General features: G+C 43.0%; 1 protein-coding gene across 3 annotated transcripts in view; it reads left to right on the forward strand.

The window, feature by feature from the left end:
* The first annotated feature begins 2,446 nt into the window (after positions 1-2,446).
* Positions 2,447-19,970, forward strand: part of LOC121571062 (SH3 domain-containing protein 19-like) — a 54,232-nt gene continuing 36,708 nt past the window's right edge. Inside the window, exons 1-6 of one of the 3 annotated variants that reach the window (XM_041882303.2) lie at positions 2,447-2,479; positions 2,762-2,876; positions 13,499-13,523; positions 16,917-16,957; positions 17,804-17,852; positions 18,438-18,573. In XM_041882303.2, the coding sequence (XP_041738237.1) occupies positions 2,780-2,876; positions 13,499-13,523; positions 16,917-16,957; positions 17,804-17,852; positions 18,438-18,573 (348 nt within the window). In that variant the 5' untranslated portion in view covers positions 2,447-2,479; positions 2,762-2,779. The other 2 variants (XM_041882306.2, XM_041882305.2) reach the window with 2 other exon arrangements.

Consider the following 19,970-nt stretch of genomic DNA (forward strand, 5'->3'; position numbering starts at 1 on the left):
AGCACTTCATGATGACAGAATTGTGTGCTATTGGACAAAATAAATAACAATGTAAATAACAATATGGGGATGAGGTAGTTGGGTGGGCTAATTTCAGATGGGCTGTGTACAGGTGCAGTGATCGGTAAGGTGCTCTGACAACTGATGCTTAAAGTTAGTGAGGGAGATAAGTGTCTCCAGCTTCAGAGATTTTTGCAGTTCGTTCCAGTCATTGGCAGCAGAGAACTGGAAGGAATGGCGGCCAAAGGAGTTGTTGGCTTTGGGGATGACCAGTGAGATATACCTGCTGGAGCGCAGACTACGTGTGGGTGTTGCTATGGTGACCAATGAGCTAAGATAAGGCAGGGATTTGCCTAGAAGGGATTTATAGATGACCTGGAGCCAGTGGGTTTGGCGACGAATATCCAGGCTCTGCTGTAGCCGGCCGCAACCGGGAGACCAATGGGGCGGCACACAATTGGCCCAGCGTCGTCCAGGGTAGGGGAGAGAATGGCCGGCAGGGAGGTAGCTCAGTTGGTAGAGCATGGCGTTTGCAACGCCAGGGTTGTGGGTTTGATTCCCACGGGGGGCCAGTATGAAAAAAATAAAAATAATGTATGCACTAACTGTAAGTTGCTAAATGATGTAAATGAATATGTAGTGAGGGCCAGCCAACGAGAGCGTACAGGTCACAATGATGGGTAGTATATGGGGATTTGGAGACAAAACGGATGGCACTGTGATAGACTACATCCAATTTGCTGAGTAGAGTGTTGGGGGCTATTTTGTTGAAGTGCGGCAACTGCTCTGAATTGCATCTCTGTACTGACGTTTTGCCTGTTTGATTGCCTTATGGAGGGCATAACTGGACTGTTTGTACTCTACCATGTTCCCAGTCACCTTGACGTGGTTAAATGTGGTGGTTCGTGCTTTCAGTTTTGCTCGAATGCTGCCATCTATCCAAGGTTTTTGGTTTGGGTAGGTTTTAATAGTCACAGTGGGAACAACATCCCCTATACACTTCCTGAGGAAGTCAGTCACGAGTCAGTGTATATTTCAATGTTATTCTGAGAGGCAACTCTGAACATCTCCCAGTCCGCAGGATCAAAACAATCTTGAAGAATGGATTCACATTGAGCTCAGTAATAATGTCACTCTGGCAAAACAGCGACTAAGGGACTCTACTGGTCAGTTTATTTTTGACGATTTTTAGTTAAAGGCAGATGACCAACATATTTCCAAGATTTCCAAGAACAATGAGAACACATCCGGAGTGATGAAGTCTATGAACTTTGGAATGGGGGACCTGACCAAGAAGAGGCCTGTTATCCAGATATTGCTTTTCATTCAGACCCCTGAGAACTCCAAACATGCTAAGGATTGTTCTTTACCCATTCTTGCATTTCTTTGTCGGAGCTTTAAAATAATGTCATTCTAGATTACAAAGTGCTATCCGGGAGCATGGTTGTCTAGTTTTCACTCAAGCTGTTGAACAGGTTCAGTCAGTACAGGCTTCGGAGTTGATGATTCATCAATAAAGTGAAATACGATGACGTGAGAAAGATTATTGAGGACTTTGCAAAATAAATGCTTCCAGCAAGTTTCTTAGCAAACGATCTGCTCTATATTCATGGTCTATATTTTCTAATTTTCAGTCGGTGTGAATACAAGGCAAGAATAGGAAAGAGATCATCGTTGAACTAAGAGACATTTCAGATGATGGGATCAAAGGCTATCTTGCATATATGAATCGTCACGTGTAATCACATTTTCGGATAAATGTCTTTTTTTTTTTTATGTACACGCCAGGAACAACATTGGTACATTAAACATGGGTACATGAACTATACCAGTATATTTATCTAGCTATATTTACAGGAAACTACATCTACGGGAAACTACATCTACAGGAAACTACATCTACGGGAAACTACATCTACAGGAAACTACATCTACGGGAAACTACATCTACAGGAAACTACATCTACGGGAAACTACATCTACAGGAAACTACATCTACAGGAAACTACATCTACAGCCTGTACGTTTTAAGAAGTAGAAATATTATTTCTGAAGCTACGTTTGTTGTGGTAGCACATAGTAAAACACAAAGATCCTGGATGTTAGTGGAAACTCTTCACCGTTGTGTTCTGTGGGTGTCACTGATTAGGCTGATACCCCAGATCCATAGGTAAGGCTGTACAGTGCAATATAAGTATGCCCCCAATGAAATTCTGAAGTCCATACAACCACAGTGCAATTTCAACAGATTTTTTGTTTTACTTTTTTGTCAAATTAACTAATTATTGTATTTTGTTGAATTTATATAACAACATTCCAACCTTGTTTAGCATTATCTAGTCAATTTTGGCATGATTCCACTATTTTCATCCGTTTGCGTCAGTGTCAATGGGGGACTTTTAATTTGAAGGCGAACCACCGATTCCACTATTGTTGCTCACGACACACAGGTCTTGGAGGAGCGAGAGATACCAGACGGGTCAGACCAACTACTTATCGAATGTCTCTCCGGCTATTATTATTATCAACAAATAACTATTGTTTTTCATTTCTTTATGAGTTATAGTTTTACAAAATACCAACGGTGGCGAATGACTTGTTTTGTGAAAAGTTATGCGAGTTGTGTTGTTTTGGTAAAAGTCGGGGAGACTTCGCGCACGTCTCCGGCAGCTAGTCGGTTTCTAGCGCAATAGGGACATGTTGCTGGTATCCATTGGATTGGAGTTGTAGCACTAACTAGTCGCCTTCGTTCCCACACTAGGATATTGTCTCTCTTGCGATGGCGGAGGCAAGGAGAGTGGAGGACGAGGAGCAGGAGAGTTTGAGAGGAGAGCCGAGGGAACCTGCCGTAAGACGCCAGCTCAGACCGACTGGAGGTAACATATCTCACCAGACACCATCCCTTCAGATTAGTTCATACACCAACACATACCTGTTGCTTATGCTACCTTTGAGATTTCATGCATTTTTTATTGCATTCTGTATCGAACTTGAGAATGTGATACAATGTTGCAGATGTGTTGTTTTAGGAACTGGAACAAGTTACCTGTTGTTACGTTTAGAGTTTCAAAGTACTTTGTCAGTGTGGTTAATGTATTGCATGATGAGAAAATGAAACAATATTGCAATTGTTTATATGGTTGTTGTCATTGTAACAGAGTAATTTGTTGACACATTGTAACGGTTTATCAGTTCACCTTGAGAAAGAAACATTCTGTTCCCATCAAATGTTGCTGAAATTAAACAATCCAGTTCTCTACAATCACAAACAAAGGCACTAAATAGTTTTCTATACTCCGTATAAAAAATACGAACCCTGCTTCCTATGAAATAATAAAAACATCACATCCCATAACTTTAATACATCTTCTAATTATTCTCCCTAAGGGCGGTTCCTCTAAACTCTCTGGTTATATTAATTAGTGCACACTGTAGCAAAACGTTTTGCAACGGAACACAAAAACTAGGGTTTCTTCTTTTTTTTATACCTGGTCAGGTCAGGGTTGGCTGGTCTCTGTTGGATAGGAGGAGGAGGACTAGGGTTTCGTCCCAAATGGCACCCTATTCCCTATATAGCGCACTACTTTTGATCAGAGCCCAGGGTGCTGTTTCAGATACTCCGGGAGGACCTGACAGTCATGGAGTCATGGGGGAAGACGTCAAGTAGAATGGCTCCGAGTGGCCAGAGTGAAAACTATGCATAGATACAGTCTACAGTATATTGTCTGGTATTGTTTTAGTCTCTCTCTCTCTCTCTCTCTCTCTCTCTCTCTTTTCTCTCTCTCTCTCTCTCTCTCCCTCTCTCTCTCTCTCTCTCTCTCTTTTCTCTCTCTCCCTCTCTTTCTCTCTCTCTCTCTCTCTCTCTCTCTCTCTCTCTCTCTCTCTCTCTCTCTTTTTTCTCTCTCTCCCTCTCTTTCTTTCTCTCTCTCTCTCTCTCTCTCTCTCTCTCTCTTGCTCTCCCCCTCTCTCTCTCTCTCTCCCTCTCTCTTTTCTCTCTCTCTCTCGCTCTCTCTCTCTCTCTCTCTCTCTCTCTCTCTCTCTCTCTCTCTCTCTCTCTCTCTCTCTCTCTCTCTCTCTCTCTCTCTCTCTCTCTCTCTCTCTCTCTCTCTCTCTCTCTCTAATAAATCCTGATTAAAATTTGTGTCCAAAGACAAAGCTGTGTGATGGAGTATGTGTGTGTCCTGGCAGGGCCTACCCACTGCATTCCTGGGGTGATTTAAATCAGTTCTCCCTGGTACCTCCTCTCAGAACACACACACAGTTAGCAAATGTCGTGAAGCCAGACATGCATTCCTGTTTTTCTGCGGTATATTGCTGCTATTTCTGATCAGAAGTGGATATTCACAAGGTCCAAAATAAATCCTTCATATCAGCATTATAATGCATTATAGCTCATGCATAATTAAACTTAAAGCATTAACACTTAGCCTGTGTCTCAAATGGCACCCTAATACAGTACATTCGGAAAGTATTCAGACCCCTTGACTTTTCCCACATCTTGTTACGTTACAGCCTTATTCTAAAAATGATTTATTTTTTTATTTTTTTAATCATCAATCTACACACAATACCCCATAATGACGAAGCAAAAACAGGGTTTTAGAAATTTAAAACTGAAATATCACATTTACGTAAGTATTCAGACCCTTTACTCAGTACTTTGCTGAAGCACCTTTGGCAGCGATTACAGCGTTGAATCTTCTTGGGTATGACGCTACAAGCTTGGCACACCTGTATTTGGGGAGTTTCTCCCATTCTTCTCTGCCGATCCTCTCAAGCTCTGTCAGGTTGGATGGGGAGTGTTGCTGCACAGCTATTTTCAGGTCTGTCCAGAGATGTTCGATCGGGTTCAAGTCCAGACTCTGGCTGGGCCACTCAAGGACATTAAGATACTCCCGAAGCCACTCCTGCATTGTCTTGGCTGTGTGCTTAGGGTCGTTGCCCTGTTGGAAGGTGAACCTTCACCCCAGTCTGAGGGCCTGAGCGCTCGGGAGCAGGTTTTCATCAAGGATCTCTCTGTACTTTGCTCCGTTCATCTTTCCCTCAATCCTGACTAGTCTCCCAGTCCCTGCCGCTGAAAAACATCCCACAGCATGATGCTGCCACCACCATGCTTCACCGTAGGGATGGTATTGGCCAGGTGATGAGCGGTGCCTGGTTTCCTCCAGACGTGATGCTGGGCATTCAGGCCAAAGAGTTAAATCTTGGTTTCATCAGACCAGAGAATGTTGTTTCTCATGGTCTGAGAGTCCTTTAGGTGCCTTTTGGCAAACTCCAAGCGGGCTGTCATGTGCCTTTTACTGAGGAGTGGCTTCCGTCTGGCCACTCTACCATAAAGGCCTGATTGGTAGAGAGCTGCAGAGATGGTTGTTCTTCTGGAAGGTTCTCCCATCTCCACAGAGGAACTCTGGAGCTCTGTCAGAGTGACCACCTGGTTCTTGGTCACCTCCCTGACCAAGGCCCTTCTCCCCCGATTGCTCAGTTTGGCCGGGTGGCCAGCTCTAGGAAGAGTCTTGGTGGTTCCAAAGGTGGTTTCCAAACTTCTTCCATTTAAGAGTGATGGAGGCCACTGTGTTCTTGGGGACCTTCAATGCTGCAGAAATGTTTTGGTACCCCTTCCCCAGATCTGTGCCTCGACACAATCCTGTCTCGGAGCTCTACATCCATTTTAGAATAAGGCTGTAACGTAACAAAATGTGGATCAAGTGAGGGTCTGAATACTTTCCTAATGCGCTGTAGTAGGACCACAGTTAACAGACAGCGGTAATGAGTAGTTCAGCCTTATAATGCATTATAACCTGTACATAGAGAAACTCCACCTCTACAAGCAGATAAGGGTAAGAGTAGAAGTTGCGCTCTATTTTATTTATTATTATCGTATATGCGTATTGAAACTCTCTGCACTCTGAGCTGTAGGTACAGTAACAGTTATTGTGCTGCCATCCTGTTCGAAGTTAACAGATTATGTTGTTATAGTGGTTAAGGTTGACTTTCATTGTGTGTCCATGGTGTTAATCGCCTCCTAGTGGAGCGTTCTGGTACTTAGATAGACTGCACAAAAAACCGGAAGTGGAGTCATTCTGCACACAGACCAGCAGCTAATAACAAGACACAGACAAGCAGCTAAAAACAAGACACAGACCAGCAGCTAAAAACAAGACACAGACAAGCAGCTAAAAACAAGACACAGACAAGCAGCTAAAAACAAGACACAGACAAGCAGCTAAAAACAAGACACAGACCAGCAGCTAAAAACAAGACACAGACCAGCAGCTAAAAACAAGACACAGACCAGCAGCTAAAAACAAGACACAGACAAGCAGCTAAAAACAAGACACAGACAAGCAGCTAATAACAAGACACAGACAAGCAGCTAAAAACAAGACACAGACCAGCAGCTAAAAACAAGACACAGACAAGCAGCTAAAAACAAGACACAGACAAGCAGCTAAAAACAACGCTAAGGTACAGTTCTTTCTGTGCAGCTATTTCTTGTCACGCTTCAGTCTCTGAAAATATTTGTAAGTTCATTTCAAGCATATTGTTATCAATATTATTATTATTTTTATTTTTTATTTTTTTTAGGGGGTAGATCAGCTTTAATATGCAGATAGATTTTAACTTCCAACAACTTCTGCATCACTTCCAATCCCCCATATGTTTTTTTTTCTTCTCGCAAATATATATACAGTCGTGGTCAAAAGTTTTGAGAATGACACAAATATTAATTTTCACAAAGTCTGCTGCCTCAGTTTTTATGATGGCAATTTGTATATACTCCAGAATGTTATGAAGAGTGATCAGATGAATTGCAATTAATTGCAAAGTCCCTCTTTGCCATGAAAATGAACTTAATCCCCCCCCCCAAAAATGTCCACTGTATTTCAGCCCTGCCACAAAAGGACCAGCTGCCATCATGTCAGTGATTCTCTCGTTAACACAGGTGAGAGTGTTGACGAGGACAAGGCTGGAGATCACTCTGTCATGCTGATTGAGTTAGAATAACAGACTGGAAGCTTTAGAAGGAGGGTGGTGCTTGAAATCATTGTTCTTCCTCTGTTAACCATGATTACCTGCAAGGAAACACGTGCCGTCTTCATTGCTTTGCACAAAAAGGGCTTCACAGGCAAGGATATTGCTGCTAGTAAGATTGCACCTAAATCAACCATTTATCAGATCATCAAGAACTTCAAGGAGAGAGGTTCAATTGTTGTGAAGAAGGCTTCAGGGCGCCCAAGAAAGTCCAGCAAGTGCCAGGACCGTCTCCTAAAGTTGATTCAGCTGCGTGATCGGGGCACCACCAGTGCAGAGCTTACTCAGGAATGGCAGCAGGCAGGTGTGAGTGCATCTGCACGCACAGTGAGGCAAAGACTTTTGGAGGATGGCCTGGTGTCAAGAAGGGCAGCGAGGAAGCCACTTCTCTCCAGGAAAAATCAACAGGGACAGACTGATATTCTGCAAAAGGTACAGGGATTGGACTGCTGAGGACTGGGGTAAAGTCATTTTCTCTGATGAATCCCCTTTCCGATTATTTGGGGCGTCCGGAAAAAAGCTTGTCCAGAGAAGACAATGTGAGCGCTACCATCAGTCCTGTGTCATGCCAACAGTAAAGCATCCTGAGACCATTCATGTGTGGGGTTGCTTCTCAGCCAAGCGAGTGGGCTCACTCACAATTTTGCCTAAGAACACAGCCATGAATAAAGAATGGTACCAACACATCTTCCGAGAGCAACTTCTCCTAACCATCCAAGAACAGTTTGGTGATGAACAATGCCTTTTCCAGGCAAAAGTGATAACTAAGTGGCTCGGGGAACAAAACATCGAAATGTTGGGTCCATGGCCAGGAAACTCCCCAGACCTTAATCCCATTGAGAACTTGTGGTCAATCCTCAAGAGGCGGGTGGACAAACAAAAACCCACAAATTCTGACAAACTCCAAGCATTGATTATGCAAGAATGGGCTGCCAATTTAAATTTAAATAATTTAAATAATTATATAAAATTCTTGCTACCAATAGAATGTTATTTATATGGGGGATACAATTTTCCCAGCTCTGCAGATAGCACTACTGGGTGATCTGAAAAGTCATAGTCAATCGATCAATAACATAATAATACTATTAGCAAAACATTTTATTTTCAATTTACAATCTGTAGAAACAATGAGATTTTTTTATTTATTTATTTTATTCCACCTTTATTTAACCAGGGAAGCCAGTTGAGAACAAGTTCTCATTTACAACTGCGACCTGGCCAAGATAAAGCATAGCAGTGCGATAAAAACAACAACACAGAGTTACATATGGGGTAAAACAAAACATAAAGTCAAAAATACAACAGAAAATATATATACAGTGTGTGCAAATGTAGTAAGTTATGGAGGTAAGGTAATAAATAGGCCATAGTGCAAAATAATTACAATTAGTATTAACACTGGAGTGATAGATGTGCCAAAGATGATGTGCAAATAGAGATACTGGGGTTCAAATGAGCAAAATAAATAACAATATGGGGATGAGGTAGTTGGGCGGGCTAATTTCAGATGGGCTGTGTACAGGTGCAGTGATCGGTAAGCTGCTCTGACAACTGATGCTTAAAGTTAGTGAGGGAGATAAGTGTCTCCAGCTTCAGAGATTTTTGCAATTTGTTCCAGTCATTGGCAGCAGAGAACTGGAAGGAATGGCGGCCAAAGGAGGTGTTGGCTTTGGGGATGACCAGTGAGATATACCTGCTGGAGCGCAGACTACGGGTGGGTGTTGCTATGGTGACCAATGAGCTAAGATAAGTCAGGGATTTGCCTAGCAGTGATTTATAGATGGCCTGGAGCCAGTGGGTTTGGCGACGAATATATAGTGAGGACCAGCCAACAAGAGCGTACAGGTCACAATGGTGGGTAGTATATGGGGCTTTGGTGACAAAACGGATGGCACTGTGATAGACTACATCCAATTTGCTGAGTAGAGTGTTGGAGGCTATTTTGTAAATGACATCGCCGAAGTCAAGGATCGGTAGGATAGTCAGTTTTACGAGGATAGAAAGGTTCAGAACTTTTGTAAGACATCACAGTTGAAATATATATGGCAAATAGAAATCCTATATGGATGGTGTTAAGAGATAGATGGGAGGTGTTGAATGGAGTTGAAGGATGGGACTAATAACAAATAACAACAAATAATAACAAGATAGCTAATAATGTAGGCATGCTGTGTCCATAATAAGTATATAGGTTGTATGTTGGGAGCTTTTGTGAAGGAGCACAGTTAGAAAGATATGGCATATAGAAGCAAACCGGATGGACATCATGAAAATGATCAGAGAGGTTGAGAGTAGAAGAAGTTCAGGAGAAAGAACAAACAAAATGTAATTATTGTAAAATTGACTGTGTCCATAAAATGTAGATAGTGGGTATGGGCTGGAAGTAGAGGCCTGGGCGTTGTTGTTCACTAGTTTACTCCAAGAAGGGAAAGGGTAGCTGGGTTGGAAAGTAATAAAGGGGAGTATAAATATTTGTTTAAATATTTTTTAAAAGGATATATATGTGTATGTATGTATATGTATGTGTATGTGTATATGTATATATACAGTGAGGGAAAAAAGTATTTGATCCCCTGCTGATTTTGTACGTTTTCCCACTGACAAAGAAATGATCAGTCTATAATTTTAATGGTAGGTTTATTTGAACAGTGAGAGACAGAATAACAACAAAAAAATCCAGAAAAACGCATGTCAAAAATGTTATAAATTGATTTGCATTTTAATGAGGGAAATATGTATTTGACCCCCTCTCAATCAGAAAGATTTCTGGCTCCCAGGTGTCTTTTATACAGGTAACGAGCTGAGATTAGGAGCACACTCTTAAAGGGAGTGCTCCTAATCTCAGTTTGTTACCTGTATAAAAGACACCTGTCCACAGAAGCAATCAATCAATCAGATTCCAAACTCTCCACCATGGCCAAGACCAAAGAGCTCTCCAAGAATGTCAGGGACAAGATTGTAGACCTACACAAGGCTGGAATGGGCTACAAGACCATCGCCAAGCAGCTTGGTGAGAAGGTGACAACAGTTGGTGCGATTATTTGCGAATGGAAGAAACACAAAATAACTGTCAATCTCCCTCGGCCTGAGGCTCCATGCAAGATCTCACCTCGTGGAGTTGCAATGATCATGAGAACGGTGAGGAATCAGCCCAGAACTACATGGGAGGATCTTGTCAATGATCTCAAGGCAGCTGGGACCATAGTCACCATGAAAACAATTGGTAACACACTACGCCGTGAAGGACTGAAATCCTGCAGCGCCCACAAGGTCCCCCTGCTCAAGAAAGCACATATACAGGCCCATCTGAAGTTTGCTAAGGGGACAGGACAACTTCACCGCATCAAAGGGACGATGGACAGGGCCATGTACCGTCAAATCTTGGGTGAGAACCTCCTTCCCTCAGCCAGGGCATTGAAAATGGGTCGTGGATGGGTATTCCAGCATGACAATAACCCAAAACACACGGCCAAGGCAACAAAGGAGTGGCTCAAGAAGAAGCACATTAAGGTCCTGGAGTGGCCTAGCCAGTCTCCAGACCTTAATTCCATAGAAAATCTGTGGAGGGAGCTGAAGGTTCGAGTTGCCAAACGTCAGGCTCGAAACCTTAATGACTTGGAGAAGATCTGCAAAGAGGAGTGGGACAAAATCCCTCCTGAGATGTGTGCAAACCTGGTGGCCAACTACAAGAAACGTCTGACCTCTGTGATTGCCAACAAGGGTTTTGCCATCAAGTACTAAGTAATGTTTTGCAGAGGGGTCAAATACTTATTTCCCTCATTAAAATGCAAATCAATTTATAACATTTTTGACATATATATATATATATATATGTATATGTATGTATGTGTATATATGTATGTGTGTGTGTGTGTGTGTGTGTGTATATATACAGTGGGGAAAAAAAGTATTTAGTCAGCCACCAATTGTGCAAGTTCTCCCACTTAAAAAGATGAGAGAGGCCTGTCATTTTCATCATAGGTACACGTCAACTATGACAGACAAATTGAGATTTTTTTTCTCCAGAAAATCACATTGTAGGATTTTTAATGATTTTATTTGCAAATTATGGTGGAAAATAAGTATTTGGTCACCTACAAACAAGCAAGATTTCTGGCTCTCACAGACCTGTAACTTCTTCTTTAAGAGGCTCCTCTGTCCTCCACTCGTTACCTGTATTAATGGCACCTGTTTGAACTTGTTATCAGTATAAAAGACACCTGTCCACAACCTCAAACAGTCACACTCCAAACTCCACTATGGCCAAGACCAAAGAGCTGTCAAAGGACACCAGAAACAAAATTGTAGACCTGCACCAGGCTGGGAAGACTGAATCTGCAATAGGTAAGCAGCTTGGTTTGAAGAAATCAACTGTGGGAGCAATTATTAGGAAATGGAAGACATACAAGACCACTGATAATCTCCCTCGATCTGGGGCTCCACGCAAGATCTCACCCCGTGGGGTCAAAATGATCACAAGAACGGTGAGCAAAAATCCCAGAACCACACGGGGGGACCTAGTGAATGACCTGCAGAGAGCTGGGACCAAAGTAACAAAGCCTACCATCAGTAACACACTACGCCGCCAGGGACTCAAATCCTGCAGTGCCAGACGTGTCCCCCTGCTTAAGCCAGTACATGTCCAGGCCCGTCTGATGTTTGCTAGAGTGCATTTGGATGATCCAGAAGAGGATTGGGAGAATGTCATATGGTCAGATGAAACCAAAATATAACTTTTTGGTAAAAACTCAACTCGTCGTGTTTGGAGGACAAAGAATGCTGAGTTGCATCCAAAGAACACCATACCTACTGTGAAGCATGGGGGTGGAAACATCATGCTTTGGGGCAGTTTTTCTGCAAAGGGACCAGGACGACTGATCCGTGTAAAGGAAAGAATGAATGGGGCCATGTATCGTGAGATTTTGAGTGAAAACCTCCTTCCATCAGCAAGGGCATTGAAGATGAAACGTGGCTGGGTCTTTCAGCATGACAATGATCCCAAACACACCGCCCGGGCAACGAAGGAGTGGCTTCGTAAGAAGCATTTCAAGGTCCTGGAGTGGCCTAGCCAGTCTCCAGATCTCAACCCCATAGAAAATCTTTGGAGGGGAGTTGAAAGTCCGTGTTGCCCAGCGACAGCCCCAAAACATCACTGCTCTAGAGGAGATCTGCATGGAGGAATGGACCAAAATACCAGCAACAGTGTGTGAAAACCTTGTGAAGACTTACAGAAAACGTTTGACCTGTGTCATTGCCAACAAAGGGTATATAACAAAGTATTGAGAAACTTTTGTTATTGACCAAATACTTATTTTCCACCATAATTTGCAAATAAATTCATAAAAAATCCTACAATGTGATTTTCTGGATTCTTTTCTCATTTTGTCTGTCATAGTTGACGTGTACCTATGATGAAAATTACAGGCCTCTCTCATCTTTTTAAGTGGGAGAACTTGCACAATTGGTGGCTGACTAAATACTTTTTTCCCCCACTGTATGTATATTATTTTCTGTATTTTGCAGTTTCACAACATTTTCAATACATTCATTCAAGAAAAGTCACGCCTTGGAAGTGTTATTGAAGACACCGTCGTTAGCTATCTGTCTAGTTTAGCATGGGAATGCAATTTCAGGGCAGAAAAGTTATAGTGCAACTGGAAACATTGATGACTGACAGCCAGCCAGCCAAGCCAGCCAGCCAGTCAAGCCAGCCAGCCAGCCCGCCCTCACTAGCCCATCACAGCTACAGTCTATTTTAACCAGCCAATCAGATCCAGGGAATGACAGAGGGTTCCAATCATAATTTCCACATTCTGGAGAGAGAGTTCCGTCGGTTGACTTTCTTTCTGCTGGGTCTTCAGTTTACTCTGCTACGTTCTGGAAGAGGTTAGATACACCAGAACTGCTGGAGTTCTGCTATAATAGTTCTGTGGATGTTTGTTTTATCCAAAGCTGAGACAGAGGAACTTTAGATGCTGGGGAGTTATGTATCTTTATTCTATTGGACCAGGTAAGTTGACTTGAGAATGAATTCTCCTTTACAGAAATAAGTAGGGGGGGAGTTACAGGGGGAATAAGCCTGTTGGAAGCTGATTATGTACAGGGTAGTGACCAGGTGGGCTGAAGCTACTCTTCTCTCAGTAACCCTGCTCTTCTCCCCCCCTCTCTCTCTCTCTCTCTCTCTCTCTCTCTCTCTCTCTCTCTGTCTCTCTCTCTCTCTGTCTCTCTCTCTCTCTCTCTGTCTCTCTCTGTCTCTCTCTGTCTCTCTCTCTCTCTCTCTCTCTCTCTCTCTCTCTCTCTGTCTCTCTCTCTCTCTCTATCTCTCTGTCTCTCTGTCTCTCTGTCTGTCTGTCTGTCTCTCTCTCTCTCTCTCTCTCTCTCTCTCTCTCTGTCTCTGTCTCTGTCTCTGTCTCTCTCTCTCTGTCTCTGTCTCTCTCTCTCTCTCTCTCTCTCTCTCTCTCAGAGAGGCACAAGGAACACAGACTGAGGTGAGTTCTGCCAAGTTCTGACGGATAACTGTCATATGATTAATTATTACCTTGCTTGACAAACACACACACACCTGGCTATCAGGCTAGGAGGTATAAGCAGGGCTAGTGGTTGGGTGAGGAATTTCCCTCCTGAACAAGTGTGGTAGACTCTCTAACTTCCTCTAATAAACAGCTAAAACAATTTTAATTGACCCCAGGAAAAGTAGCTGCTGCCTTGGCAGGAACTAATGTATTTGTATTTATTATGGATTCCCATTAGTTTCTGCCAAGGCAGCAGCTACTCTTCCTGGGGTTTATTATGGATCCCCATTAGTTCCTGCCAAGGCAGCAGCTACTCTTCCTGGGGTTTATTATGGATCCCCATTAGTTCCTGCCAAGGCAGCAGCTACTCTTCCTGGGGTTTATTATGGATCCCCATTAGTTCCTGCCAAGGCAGCAGCTACTCTTCCTGGGGTTTATTATGGATCCCCATTAGTTCCTGCCAAGGCAGCAGCTACTCTTCCTGGGGTTTATTATGGATCCCCATTAGTTCCTGCCAAGGCAACAACTATGCTTCTTGGGGTCCAAAGACATGAAGGCAGTTATACCATTTTAAAAACATTATAATACATTCACAACAGATTTCACAACACCTTAAGTGTGTGCCCTCAGGCCCCTACTCTACTACCACATATCTACAACACAAAATCCATGTTATCGTGTGTGTATGCATGTGTCTGTGCCTGTGCATTTGTACCTGATGTGGGATAGAGTTCCATGTAGTCATGGCTCTATGTAGTACTGTGGACTTGGGGACTGTGAAGAGACCTCTGGTGGCATGTCTTGTGGGGTATGCATGGGTGTCTGAGCTGTGTGCCAGTAGTTCAAACAGACAGCTCAGTACATTCAACATGTCAATACCTCTCACAAATACAAGTAGTGATGAAGTCAATGTCTGCTCCACTTTGAGCCAGGTGAGATTGACTTGCATATCATTAATGTTAGCTCTCTGTACATCCAAGGGCCAGCCTTGCTGCCCTGTTCTGCAATTGCAATTTTCCTAAGTCCCTCTTTGTGGCACGACTGAACAGTAGTCCAGCTGCGACAACCCTAGGGCCTGTAGGACCTGCCTTGTTGATAGTGCTGTTAAGAAGGCAGAGCAGCACTTTATTATGGACAAACTTCTCCCCATCTTAGCTACTGTTGTATCAATATGTTTTGACCATGACAGTTTACAATCCAGGGTTACTCCAAGCAGTTTAGTCACCTCAACTTGCTCAATTTCCACATTATTCATTACAAGATTTAGTTGAGGTTTAGAGTTTAGTGAATGATTTGTCCTTTTAGTTTTTGAAATATTTAGGACTAACTTATTCCTTGCCACCCTTTCTGAAACTAACTGCAGCTCTTTGTTAAGTGTTGCAGTCATTTCAGTCGCTGTAATAGCTGACATGTATAGTGTTGAGTCATCCGCATACATAGACACACTGACTTTACTCAAAGCCAGTGGAGTGTCATTAGTAAAGATTGAAAAGAGTAATGGGCCTAGACAGCTGCCCTGGGGAATTCCTGATTATACCTGGATTATGTTGGAGAGGCTTCCATTAAAGAACACCCTCTGTGTTCTGTTAGACAGGTAACTCTTTATCCACAATATAGCAGGGGGTGTAAAGCCATAACACATACGTTTTTCCAGCAGCAGACTATGATCGATAATGTCAAAAGCTGCACTGAAGTCTAACAAAACAGCCCCCACAATCTTTTTATCATCAGTTTCTCTCAGCCAATCATCAGTCATTTGTTGAATGTCCTTCCCTATAAGCGTGCTGAAAGTCTGTTGTCAATTTGTTTACTGTAAAATTGCATTGTATCTGGTCAAACACAATTTTTTCCAAATGTTTACTAAGGGTTGGTAACAGGCTGATTGGTCGGCTATTTGAGTCAGTAAAGGGGGCTTTACTATTAGGTAGTGGAATGACTTTAGCTTCCCTCCAGGTCTGAGGGCACACACTTTCTAGTAGGCTTAGATTGAAGATACGGCAAATAGGAGTGGCAATATCATCCAAGTTGTCAGACCCCGGTGGCTTGTCATTGTTGATAGACAACAATAATTTTTTCACATCTTCCACACTCACTTTAGGGAATTCAAAATTACAATGCTTGTCTTTCATAATTTGTTCAGATATACTTGGATGTGTAGCGTCAGTGTTTGTTGCTGGCATGTCATGCCTACGTTTGCTAATCTTGCAAATTAAAAAATAATTGAAGTAGTTGGCAATATCAGTGGGTTTTGTGATGAATGAGCCATCTGATTCAATGAATGATGGAGCTGAGTTTGCCTTTTTGCCCAACATTTCATTTAAGGTGCTCCAAAGCTTTTTACTATCATTCTTTACGTCATTTATCTTTGTTTCATAGTGTAGTTTCTTCTTCTTTTTATTCAGTTTAGTCACATGATTTCTCAATTTGCCATTCCTTTTGCATCATCCCTCTCAACCATAACATTTTTCAGTTCCTCATCAATCCACTGGGATTTAACAGTTTTTACAGTCATTTTCTTAATGGGTTCATGCTTATTAGTAACTGGGATAAGCAATTTCATAAATGCATCAAGTGCAGCGTCTGGTTGCTCCTCATTACACACCACGGACCAAAATATATTCTTTACATCAAAAACATAGGAATCAATACAGAACTTATTGTATGACCTCTTATACACTATATTAGGCCCAGCCTTTGGAACTTTGGTTTTCCTAGATATGGCTACTATATTGTGATCACTACATCCAATGGATTTGGATACTGCTTTCAAACAAATCTCTGTAGCATTAGTAAAGATGTGATCAATACATGTTTATGATTTCATTCCTGTGCTGTTTGTAACTACCCTGGTAGGTTGACTGATAACCTGAACCAGGTTGCAGGCACTGGTTACAGTTTGAAGCTTTCTCTTGAGTGGGCAGCTTGATGAAAGCCAGTCAATATTTAAATCACCCAGAAAATATACCTCTCTGTTGATATCACATACATTATCAAGCATTTCACACATGTTATCCAGATACTGACTGTTAGCACTTGGTGGTCTATAGCAGCTTCCCACCAGAATGGGCTTTAGGTGAGGCAGATGAACCTGTAGCCATATTACTTCAACAGTATTTAACATGAGATCCTCTCTAAGCTTTACAGGAATGTGGTTCTGAATATAAACAGCAACACCTCCACCATTGGCATTTCTGTTTTTCTGTAAATGTTATAACCAATGGGGATCCATAATAAATACAAATACACACACACACCTTAGCTGTGTTTCTGGAAGGAAACCTGCACTGTAATGGAGAAAGATAACAGGTGAATGAAGGAATGACATCACTTCCCCTTCCCTTTATTGTGTTCTTCTTTCCTTTCTTCCAGCCAAGGACCTCTCTCCTCCATCAGGGCCGCCATTAAGAGGAGTGAGTCTGCAGCCCTCTCTTTTTACCACTCCTTTATTACTCTACGGAACAAGTGATGACTTGGCAGTCCTGTCATTTTTGTGTCTGTGCTACAAATGGCCACTGTGATGTTTCGGTTGCTGTTGCCTGTATATAGGAACTGCTCCGGGGTGAAGTCTCCCCTAGGTACAGGTCCAGGATCAGCTTCTCCTCACCCAAGCATAACCTTAACCATTAGTGGGGGAAATGCTAAACTGACCTAAGATCATTGTGTAGGCTAGGGGAACTGTTGCTAGTGCTGTAAAGTAATCTTCCCTGGTGTTAGTAGCACTCTTGCCGCTTTCAAGACAACTGGGAACTCTGAAAAAACACGAGGTCAAATCATGACATCAGTGCTCTTCAGGTCGGAAAGTCAGAGCTCTAGAAAGAGGCCTGAGTTCCCGAGTTGGAATTCCGAGTTGGATGACTCTTCAAAACGATTTTTGCCAGTTGGATCTGTTTTTTTTCCTGAGTTCCCAGTTGTCTTGAACGCACTGAATTCGGAAGTCTGAGATTTCCCAGTTCCCAGTTGTTTTGAACACGGCATTATGACTAGGCCATTTTATGTTATGAGCTTGATAATGAGTGTGATGGTTAAATTGGATCTTGTTATGAGCTTGATAATGAGTGTGATGGTTAAATTAGATATTGTTATGAGCTTGATAATGAGTGTGATGGTTAAATTAGATATTGTTATGAGCTTTATAATGAGTGTGATGGTTAAATTTCCCCTCTTGACCAGGTGTCCCTTGTGAAAGAGGTTTTCAGACCTCAATAGTACTTCCTGGTTAAATCAGAATAAATAAAAACTGTGTTTTTCTGTCTCAGCGTCAACTAGATCCACTTCCCTGAGCGAGAGCAACCCCAGAGACAGGAGGTAAGATTCACAGCTGAGTTTAGTGATGCATTTCACAGACACAGATCAGTTACATCCAAATTTGAGCTTTCTGGCGTTTACATCATGATAAATTGAGCTTGATTACATGCCTCTGGCCTGTGGCATATCTCTGGCCTTTGGCATACTGATGTCCTGTGGCATACTGATGGCCTGTGGCATACCTCTGGCCTGTGGCATACTGATGTCCTGTGGCATACCTCTGGCCTGTGGCATACTGATGTCCTGTGGCATACCTCTGGCTTGTGGCATACTGATGTCCTGTGGCATACCTCTGGCCTGTGGCATACTGATGTCCTGTGGCATACCTCTGGCCTGTGGCATACTGATGTCCTGTGGCATACCTCTGGCCTGTGGCATACTGATGTCCTGTGGCATACCTCTGGCCTGTGGCATACTGATGTCCTGTGGCATACCTCTGGCTTGTGGCATACTGATGTCCTGTGGCATACCTCTGGCCTGTGGCATACCTCTGGCCTGTGGCATACCTCTGGCCTGTGGCATACTGATGTCCTGTGGCATACCTCTGGCCTGTGGCATACTGATGTCCTCTCTATGTTATTATAGGCGTCCAGAGATCACCATCCTATCAGCTGAGCCGCTGGCGTCCAACACCTGGTTCCCCGGGGCTTCTGGGGGATTCCCTCCGCCCCCTCCTCCCACCGCTATGATCTGGGGCAGCAGTATACCTCCTACTATACAGGTAACTAACCCTCCTCTTCCTCCTCCTCCTCTTCCTCCTCCTCCTCCCACCATTATGATCTGGGGCAGCAGTATACCTCCTACTATACAGGTAACTAACCCTCCTCTTCCTCCTCTTCCTCCTCCTCCTCCCACCATTATGATCTGGGGCAGCGGTATACCTCCTACTATACAGGTAACTAACCCTCCTCTTCCTCCTCTTCCTCCTCCTCCCTCCTACTATACAGGTAACTAACCCTCCTCTTCCTCCTCCTCCCACCATTATGATCTGGGGCAGCAGTATACCTCCAACTATACAGGTAACTAACCCTCCTCTTCCTCCTCCTCCTCTTCCTCCTCCTCCTCCCACCATTATGATCTGGGGCAGCAGTATACCTCCTACTATACAGGTAACTAACCCTCCTCTTCCTCCTCCTCCTCCTCCTCCTCCTCCTCCTCCTCCCACCATTATGATCTGGGGCAGCAGTATACCTCCTACTATACAGGTAACTAACCCTCCTCTTCCTCCTCCTCCTCCTCCTCCTCCTCCTCCTCCTCCCACCATTATGATCTGGGGCAGCAGTATACCTCCTACTATACAGGTAACTAACCCTCCTCTTCCTCCTCCTCCTCCTCCTCCTCCCTCCCACTATAGGGTAATATACCCTATACTACAGAAAGAATGGTGTGGACGACAATTTAATCTTCTTTAATATGATGATGGACACCCACATCTTCTGTAATATGATGATGGACACCCACATCTTCTTTAATATGATGATGGACACCCACACCTTCTTTAATATGATGATGGACACCCACATCTTCTTTAATATGATGATGGACACCCACATCTTCTTTAATATGATGATGGACACCCACATCTTCTTTAATATGATGATGGACACCCACATCTTCTTTAATATGATGATGGACACCCACATCTTCTTTAATATGATGATGGACACCCACATCTTCTTTAATATGATGATGGACACCCACACCTTCTTTAATATGATGATGGACACCCACATCTTCTTTAATATGATGATGGACACCCACGTCATCATGACTGTTGTAAGTAACAGCAAACTTTCCAGGACATAGACATGTCTTATATGGGCAGAAAGCTTAAATTATTGTTAATCTAACTGCAGTGAAAAAATACCATGCTATTGTTTGAGGAGAGAGCACAACAACAAAAAACTTATCATGGCAACTGGTTTGATACATTCACCTCTGAAGATAAATAATATACTTACATTCAGTAATCTTGCTCTGATTTGTCATCCTAAGGGTCCCAGAGATAAAATGTAGCATAGTTTTGTTTGATAAAATCCATTTTTATATTCAAATGTAGGACCTGGGTTCTACAGTTTGAACCCCTGCTGTCTCTGGCTCCACACCCACCCCGCCCGG

The sequence above is a fragment of the Coregonus clupeaformis genome, unplaced genomic scaffold (genome assembly GCF_020615455.1).
Source record: "Coregonus clupeaformis isolate EN_2021a unplaced genomic scaffold, ASM2061545v1 scaf0059, whole genome shotgun sequence".
Lineage (NCBI taxonomy): Eukaryota > Metazoa > Chordata > Actinopteri > Salmoniformes > Salmonidae > Coregonus > Coregonus clupeaformis.